A 9,314-nucleotide genomic window follows, 5' to 3' on the forward strand; every position below is an offset into this window, starting at 1 on the left:
AAAAAAAAAAAAAAAGGAAAAAAGAAAAAAAGAGAGAAACATTTTTTATCATGTTGGCAGCCCCAGCCTCTTTTCTTGTAAAGAATAAACCCAATGGTGTTGACAGAGAAACTCAAAAGTTACAAAATGTTGCCTCTTAAGAATGTGTAAGTCAGAGCTTTTACATCTTTTCTCTTGAACACTTATTTAAATTCCCTCACAAGCTACTGGGGGGGGGGGGAGATTTCCCACAAGTGCTCAGCCACCCAGGCGGTGTGTTCCAGCTGTTGGCAGAGCTTTCCCTGCGGCACACACAGGCCACCAGGCTGCAGTGGTACCCTCAGACAAAACTGAATTGGGGAGAATGGGGGTGGGGGCAGGGCCATGGGAGACCACAGCGGTGATCAAAGACTCAGTCCTGATTGGCAACTCTCAACCCAGTTTCCAGGGTCACAGAGGTTATTTTGTAGCAAGTACTCCTGGGCTCCATAATGCAGGAGCACCGCCTTGGAGGGGGCAAAGCTCGCAGACAGTTTAAGATCCTTGGGTGGGTGGGTGGAGGACCTCCACCTAGAACCCACTATCTAGGAAGTTTCAGGATGGGTAGAAAATTTACCTTTCCCAATAGCACAGGAAGGAAAAGAAAAAAACCCTTATGAGGTTCTGAACCTTGGCCCCCAATGCTACTAACTTCACACATGTAACAGTATTTGTGACAGACACAATAAGAACCCACGGTGAATTCTATTTTTAAAGTTAATTTACTAAGTATTTACTTCCCATCAAGCTCAGAAACAGCAAAACTCTGTCGCTTTTCTATAATTCAGATCCAATGGCCTTCCATTCGCCTAAACTTGGAAATATGATGGAGTCTCTTTGAAGAGATGGGGGCGGGGGGATTCCTTGTAAACAGAATTAAAAGCCTTGGGATGTACAATAAAATGGAGCTGCACTCCAGGCTTGCAATTACAGACACTGGCCCACCTGAAACTTGGGTTCCTTCCCAACCTGCCATTAGCCAAGAATTATCCTACAGGCATCTCTTTTCTCACCCAAGGCCTTCTTGGTTAGAGGGGACTGTCTCTCTCTTAGGCCACAATGCGGAGGCCCACGCAGCAGCCATCTTCAAAGCTGCCAGTGACCAAAATGAACCGGTTGATCTAGAAGGCTACCGCATTCTTTTTTAAAGGCAGAACACACAGTAGGCTCTTACTTCCACCCTACCAAAGAGCTCACTGGTCTAATCCACACCAAACCAGTACTTCCAACAGCGGGTCAAGGTCAAAGGGACTGGGAATCACTTCTAGAGGGGAGTGCTCAAACAGGTTGCCCTAATGCTTGCTGGCTCCCGGATATTAAAACCTCTCTGAGAGCCTCCACTGCCCGTCTTCAGAAAGACCCACTGTGGCAAGCTGAAGGAATCAATCAACACGCAAAATAGACGAAAGCCTGGCCTCGTCCCCAAGGAAGTCACTAGAAATTGACACATTGGGAAAACGTACAAATTCGGAGCTAAGATTTGCTGGGTTCCTCCACAGCGCTGAGCTGGGGGGGGGGGGGATTCCCAATCTGGCAGGAGGCTGCCACTGGCCATTTCGCAGGGACCTCCAGGCCCCAACATCTGTCCCTAGGACCCGGGCACCTCCCAAGCGCAAGGTTAAAAGGGTCTTCAAATCGTTGGGAAGCCCTTTAACGCATTTACAAGTTGGTCAGTGGGCATTCGAGGAGCCCTGTGACATCAGGAGCGGAGGCGCACTAGGCTCCGGAGCGGGCACCATAGGGAACCCGGGAGGATCTGGGAGGCTTCCAGACCCCACAGTGAAGAAGTCTGGGGAGGCCCCAGAGCCGAACCACTAGGTCAGGTGGGCAGCAGGGAGGGCCCGCGGGCGCCAAGTACAGCCTGGCGGACAAAGGGGGGCAGGCTGAGCCCGAGCAAGCGACGGGGCAGCCGGGAAATGGAGCCACGTGCCTGGCGGGAGAAGGCGAAAAAGCCTCCCCAACACTTGTTTTCTCAACCCGGCGAGTAAATCGCCCTCCGCTCGGCTCCAGGAGCGGGGTGGGGAAATGCGTTCGTGTTTTTAAGTTTTCTGGAACTTTTCCAGAGAAACGGGCACGCTGGTGGGAAAGGGGTGCCACGGCGGCCACCCGCTCCGCTAGGAAATCGCAGGGCGATTAGCACTTGAATGGGGAGGGCGGCTGCCCGGCGTGGAACTGCGTCCAAGCGACCGATCGCGGTCCCGGGACCCCGAGGTTCGGTTCCCGACCCGTCCAGCTCCCCGCCCCAGACCCGCCGTGCTGGGCCCCACAGCTATGCGCTCGGGGACAGCGGGAGAAGCGCTGCGGGAGGACGGGGACCCGTTGCAGGCCGAGCCTGGGCCCCCGCACACGTCCCGGCGGCGCTGCTCCGGTGCACTGGGCCTCCCGGCCCCGAGGCCCTGCCCGGCCGCCCCGAGGCTATGCCGCGGCCCCACAGGCCCCGCCGCCCTCGCCTGCCCCGCCCGCCAACCGCCAACCGCCGCGGCACGAGTGCCGGGCGCCGCGCGGACTCACCGGGGCCGGCTCCCGAGTACATGGTGGCGTTGCCGAGGGCCGCGGCCGAGGGCCGGCCGCGCGCTCCACGGGCCCCGACGCCGCGAGCCGCGAGGAGCCCCGGGCCGCTCGATCCGCCCCGGCGCGGCCGCCTGGCAGAACAGGTTTACCCGACGCGGCCGGGGCGGCGGGCGGAGGCGGCGGGAGCGGAGGGGGAGGGGAGCGGGAGGAGGGAGGGGAGGAGGAGGGGCAAGAGGGACGACGAGGGAGGGGACGGCGGGGAGGGAGGGAAGGAGGGGACGGCGGGGAGGGAGAGAGGGGGCGGGGAGGAGGGAGGGGACGGCGGGGAGGAGGGAAGGTGGCAGGGAGGGGGGCAGGGGAGGAGGCTGGAGGTGGCGCGCGCCGGCGGGATGGGGGGGGGGGACTCGCGGTGGCGGCCCCCCGCGTGCTTGCCCTGAATGAGGGACCCCAGAAGCGACCCGGGGCACGCGAGCCGAGACCTTCCCTGGGGCCGAGCGAGGCAACGTCTGGTTTCCGGGCGCGGCTAGCCCGACACTGCGACCAGAGTCGGAGTCCTCCCGCGCCGAGTGGCAGAGCCTCGGCCGCGTCCCGCCGCGCACCCGCCCCTGCACCTCGGCCTGGCTCTTTAAGTTATTAACGAAACGGCGACGGGAAGCTAGCTCCCCACCCAGAGCTTGAACTTGGACGCGGCCAGACCCGTGCGCGTGACCACACCGCCACCTCCCGGCGCGACTCGACAACCCAGATAATCCTAGCAAAGCACCAAGGGAGCCCAGCAAGTTCAAGATTAAATTCTATCAGCTGTCAGGGAGCAGATCTGGTCGGGGCTCCCCGCTTTCTGGCCTCCGAGCCCCCAAGTTTTGCTCTGAGGTCTGCTAGGCCAGCATGTTCTGTGCACGTATGTCCCTTCTCCACTTGTTGCTGGCGTGTGCTCCCAGTCCCGTCCAGCTGCCCCTGGAACCTTTTCTATAGAAGAGGCGGGTGTGTCAGCTCCTGCCTCGCCCTGCACGCTTTGCAATGTCTTCAAAGCCCATACTGAGAACCCAGGCCAAAGACAAACAGGGTCCTACTGCAGGGACCCCAGCCTCGGGGTAGGCTCCATATCCTTTGTAGTGCTCAAAGATAGTCCCAGGAGCAAGAAAAGCAGCTCTCCTTCCAATAAACATCGAAAGGAGGAGGAGGAGGAAACTAGACACAGGGCTGCAGGGCTGCCATCCCAGCTAGCCAGAGCGAGGAGGATGGCAACCGTAAATCCAGTCTAGGATACATAGAAGAAAGACTCCACCCCCCCCAAGTGATTGACACAAATGGGTAATCAATCATACCTAGCCCTTGTGGTCACCACTACTTTGGTACTTTGGGGATGGAGACAGGATCTGCTGAACTCGGGAGAGGTCTTTGCTCAGAACCAGCCAGGGTAACACAGAACTAATGTGGGGGAGGGGCGGGGCGAGGCGAGGCGGTGTTAGACTTCCCTCAGCAGTAGCGCACTGACTGAAGACCTGGGAGACATTGGGTCCGCTCCCAGCACTAACACCCTGCCCCCAAAGTCATGAAGTCGGTTTGGGGAGCATGGAGTAGGTAAGTTGTCAGGCATCAAGAAGCCCTGGGTTCAATCCTCAACGCCACAAAAAAAAAAAAAAAAAAAATCTGCGCATGATTACACATGTGTTTCTGAGCACAGGGGAAGCCTGGGTACCGTGGGCATTGCTGTTCATCACAGGGGAGATGGACACCGTGCGCGGCGCTCCCTCCAGAGTGGAGTGAGAAAGACACTAGAGTGTGTCTGCAGATGGGATCCAGTCAGTGTGGCTAAGTGCAGCAGTGTGCTTGGCCCTGAGCCAACAAGCCAGCATCAGCCTGGCGGGGTGACTTCATTATTGTAAGGGTTCCTACATCCAGGTGTGCTTCCAGGAGGCTGAGGCAGTATCGGAGTCCCTGCCTCGGAGGGAGGGAGGGAGGGAGGGAGGGAAGAAGATCCCAAACAAGCAAAATCAAAGTAGCTCAGAGATGTCTTTGTAATTAGCCGCCATCCTAAGAACAGCTAAGGAGTAGCTACGGTGTCCAGCTAGCAGGAAGGGCCGTGTGGAGCAGCCCCTTGGATACCTGCAGTTGCAGCATACCGTTCCAGGAGCCATGTTCCACTCCGAGGCCCACAGCGCCTGCTTGACAGCGTTAACACTAGGACCTGGGAGAAAAGCTGCAGGCTCTGCGGTAGGATGGAGGCTGGGAAACTTTTGTTTCCAGGCAGGATTATCTCAGGAAGGCTGGATGGATTGTGTCTCTGCTGAGACCCAACACCGCCCTCTGCTGGTGGAAGGGTGGCATTGCTTCCTGTCGTCGTCCTTCCACAGCTCAGTGCCCAGTTAAGTCCCGGGCTCACGTGCAGCCCCTCAGCACTCGGAGTGCCCTTTTCCAGGGTCCAGCCGTCCTCTCCTGCGCTGATGCACCACCCGAAGATCTGCAGACCTACAGCCCAAGCCAATGGTCGCTCCCTCTGACAATCTCCTCCCCAACCCACCTCTTCCCCCACACCCCACCTGCAGAGATGGGCACGCCTTCTTTCTGGCCTGCAAGCTAGGACTCAATTTACAATGGTGTCATCTCCACTCACGCCTAGAACCTTCTCCAGTTCCCAGTCTGGCCTGGCACATAACATTGGAGGCCTCGGCCCCTCCCGCCTCAATTCCCCTCTTGGGTTGGGGCTCCTGATGCTGTGTGTAGCTATAGGCTCAGGCACAGGCTGATGACGCAGGCCAGTCCTTATCTTAAAATACTTTGCACTCCCGGTTTTGATCAATAATCCCCAGGAAAGAGAAAAGAGAGCCCGAGGCATTGCACACCGCATGCTCCAATGCTATGGGGCCTGAAAGATTCAACTTTAGGGGCTATTAGTTCCTTCAAGTCAGCGTGGTCGTATTTGTAATCCTCGCACTGAGACTAAGGCAGGGGGGGTCGACAGACCATCTCAAAAACAGCTAGGTGTGAGATGGTGCATGCATTTAATCCCAGCACTTGAAAGGCAGAGACAGGTTGGCCTATATGTGTTTGAAGCCACCAGGCTTCGTTTGATTCTTTGCTCCTTTTGAGACAGGGTCTGATGTAGCCTAGATTGGCCTCAAAATCACCAAATAGCGGAGGCTGCCCTTGAACTTCTGATCCTCTTGCCTCTGCGTTCGTGACCATACCTGGCTGTCTTTCCTTTCCTTTCTCTTGGTTGCTTCCTATTCCTTTCTCCACCCCATCCTTCATCTCTGTCTCACTCTTGAGCCTCAGTCTTCCCTGTAGGTGGGTCTATACACGCGTAGGCCTACAAGCCACAGCTTCTCTTTCTGTTGTGTTTAAGCCATGGCCTGTGGCATTATGGTAGTCACTATGGACTGAGACACTTTTACTGTGCTCTGCAGATGAGAAGGGAAGCACTGGAGTTATGGTTCAGTTGGTAGAGGGCTTGCCTTGCATGCACAATGCCCTGGGTTCTCTCCTTAGCATCACATGAATCAGGCGTGGTGGCCCCTGGTTGGAATCTAAGCACCAAGGAGGCAGAGACAGGAGGATCTCTCCAAGTTACAGGCCAGCCAGGCTACATAGAGAATGATTTGGGGGAAAGGGAGTTTTGAGACAGGGTTCCTCTGTACAGCCCTGGCTTTCCTGGAACTCACTCTGTAGACTAGACTGGCCTTGAACTCAGAGATCTGCCTGCCTCTACCTCCCAAGTTCTGAGATTGAAGGCATGCACCACCATACCTGTCTTCCGTAGTGAATTCTAAGCAGAACCAGTCAGACTTAGTGGGTAAAGATTCCTGCCATGAGGGCTGCGGTGATAGCTCAGTGGTTAAGTGCACTCACTGACTGCTCTTCCAAAGGATCTGAGTTCAATTCCCAGCAACCACATGGTGACTCATTACCATCTGTAATGAGATCTGGTGCCTTCTTCTGGCTTGCAGGCATACATTCAGGCAGAACACTGTATACATAGTAAATAAGTAAATCTTAAAAAAAAAAAAAAAAAAAAATGATTCCTGCCATGAAGCCTGATGACCCGCATTCAGCCTAGAACCATAGCAGAAGGAGCAGAGAACGGACTTTTTCCAAGTTGTCCTCTGACTTCCACACATGAATCATGAAAGGCAGGCACATGTGTATTGCACATGCACGTACCAATACACAAAAATGTAACACAACATGTAAATATATATTTTTTTGGTTTTTTTTTTGAGGCAGGGATTTTTGTTTTGTTTTGTTTTGTTTTGTTTTCTTTGTTTGTTTTTCTTTTTTTTCTGAGACAGGGTTTCTCTGTGTAGCCCTGGCTGTCCTGGAACTCACTCTGTAGACCAGGCTGGCCTCGAACTCAGAAATCCACCTGTCTCTGCCTCCCAAGTGTTGGGATTAAAGGCATGTGCCACCACTGCCCAGCAACATATATATTTTTAAAGGCCACAAAAAGTAATATATAAGGACTGAGGATACAGTATTTGCCTAGTATGTGTTAAGGCCCTGAGATTAGTCCTTGGCACTGAAAAAATTGTGTGTGTGTCTGTGTGTCTCTGTGTATGTGTGTGTGTGTGTGTCTGTGTCTGTGTGTCTGTGTTCATACACATGTGCATGGGCAAACTAGAATCTCAGACTTTCCTGAGGCTCCAAGTACAAGGAAAATAGTTGCTATGTGATCAGATGTGCATAAGTACACAGCTGGTTAAATAGACGTAAGAGTTGGATACAAAATCACCCAGTCACTGGAAGTGTTGTCTTGACTGTAAACTTGACTCCAGAGATACCCAGCTCACTAGTAAAGCATAGCCTAAAGGCCCGTGGAAGTGTCTAGATCGTCCACTGTGCAGTTCCTGGTGTGAATGACTGCAGGGAGGTGGTGCAGCTGTGCTGGGAGCCCGGGTCGTCAGGTATGATCCCGAGGCCTGCATGGTGCCTGACTGTTTCCCGTCAATCATGAAGGTGAAGAGCCCAGCAGCCACGGGTACAACACTCCAAAAGAAATCTCTTGGGACTGAGAGAGATGGCTCAGCAGTTAAGAGCACTGGCTGGTCTTCCAGAGGCCCTGAGTTCAAGTCCCAGAAACCACATGGTGGCTCACAACCATCTATAGTGGGATCTGATGCTCTCTTCTGGCATGCAGGTGTGCATGCAGATAAACACTCATAGACATAAAAATAAATCTCAAAAACAAAACAACAATCTCTCCCTCCTAGGGGACTTCTGTCAGGAATTTGGTCACAATGGAATAAAGCTGACTGTTATGGAAAGGACAATTTGAATGGAATTTTTTTCCCTCCTTCCCTCCCTCCCTTCCTTTCTCTCTTCCTTGCTTCTCCAGTGCTGGGGATTAAAGGCAGGGAGTGCCCAGGATTTACTAGATTAGTGCCCTGTCCTACACTCCAGTCTCAGCAGTAATATAGTTTAAAGAGAGAGCAGAGGCCTTTCTTTGTCCACGACTTGACGAACCCAAGGAAGGGCAGCTGATGGCTGGAGGGAGTTGGGGGGTCTTTGATTGGTCTTAGCTCATTATTCATTTTTCCTACGTCAGCACCAAGCGAGCTACGGGCCCCAAATAGCAGGTAGCATCAGGAGGAAGTTATATCAAAGTGACTCCATTCTCTGAGCCATTCCAGCCTAAGGCCAGAACCCCAGGCAACCTCCTTCCTACAGCTGCAGACACAGACCTAAAGCTGGCTCACTGGTGCACTGCTGCACAGGGTAGGGACAGCAAAGAGCAGGAAAACCAAGCTTAGGTGTTTGTTTGCAAGAGAAGGGGCCAGGGAAGTGACCTCCCTGGCCTAGCGCCTGGTTCTCCCTCCTGTGTGACTAGGGTAGTAAAGACTCAGATACCTGCAGACCTGGCCTCAGCTTGGGTCTCACCAAGGCCACCAAGAGCAGCTTTCCCCTGGTGGCTATGGGCCCAGCCTGGCCTGAGTTGCACGTGGAGCACTGTCCAGCTGTCCAGCTGCGGCAGGCCTCAGCCAACCAAGCCGCCACCAGCCAAGCCCAGATGTAGAGTCAAAAGCATTTGTTACATGAACTGGTGCAAACCCCAAAGGGCTTTTCCCGGAGTGGGAACTGACAAACTGACTTTCTCATTTAATACAGTTCATTGCTGTAGTCCTGGGGATTGAATCCAGGGCCTAGGCAAGTGCTCTGCTGCCAAGTACACCAGAGCCCAGAAACTGACAAATTCACTCTAAGGTTTATATATAACTGCAAACGACAGTGAGGCGTGGTGGCTCAAACCTGTAACTCCAGAACTTGGGAGACAGAAGCAAGAGGATTAATATCCGTATGAGACCAGCCTGAGCTACATAGTCATCACCAGGCCAGCTTGGGCTATGTATTAGACTACCTCAACAAAACAGGACAAAGTGACACACACACACAAAATGACTTAGAGGAGCCAGAAATACAATGTCCGGAAAAAAGGACAAAAGGGTCGGGCAGTGGTGGCGCACTCCTTTAATCCCAGCACTCGGGAGGCAGAGGCAGGCAGATTTCTGAGTTTGAGGCCAGCCTGGTCTACAGAGTGAGTTCCAGGACAGCCAGGGCTACACAGAGAAACCCTGTCTTGAAAAAAAAAACAAAAACAAAACAAACAAACAAAAGGACCAAAATCATGAGCTGTGTGCAAGGGAAAGCTTGGGGAAATGAGAGGGAGAAAGGAGCCCCTTGCCCTGGAGTCTGGCTGAAGACCCTAACTAGCAGAGCTGGGAAATGAAGCATAGTTAACTGCTTAAGGCCTTTCTCCCTTCCCAGCTACAAATGTGTGAAGTTCTGTAGGA

The 9,314-nt window shown here is 53.9% G+C and overlaps 1 protein-coding gene across 1 annotated transcript in view; it reads right to left on the bottom strand.

Moving 5' to 3' along the window:
* Ago2 (argonaute RISC catalytic component 2) overlaps nt 1-2,625 on the bottom strand; it is a 79,228-nt gene extending 76,603 nt beyond the window's left edge. Inside the window, exon 1 of the mRNA XM_021216331.2 lies at nt 2,530-2,625. Within this exon, the coding sequence (XP_021071990.1) occupies nt 2,530-2,551 (22 nt within the window). The 5' untranslated portion in view covers nt 2,552-2,625. The remainder of the gene's footprint in view (nt 1-2,529) is intronic.
* Nucleotides 2,626-9,314: the final 6,689 nt, after the last annotated feature.

Source organism: Mus pahari, chromosome 17 (genome assembly GCF_900095145.1).
Source record: "Mus pahari chromosome 17, PAHARI_EIJ_v1.1, whole genome shotgun sequence".
NCBI lineage: Eukaryota > Metazoa > Chordata > Mammalia > Rodentia > Muridae > Mus > Mus pahari.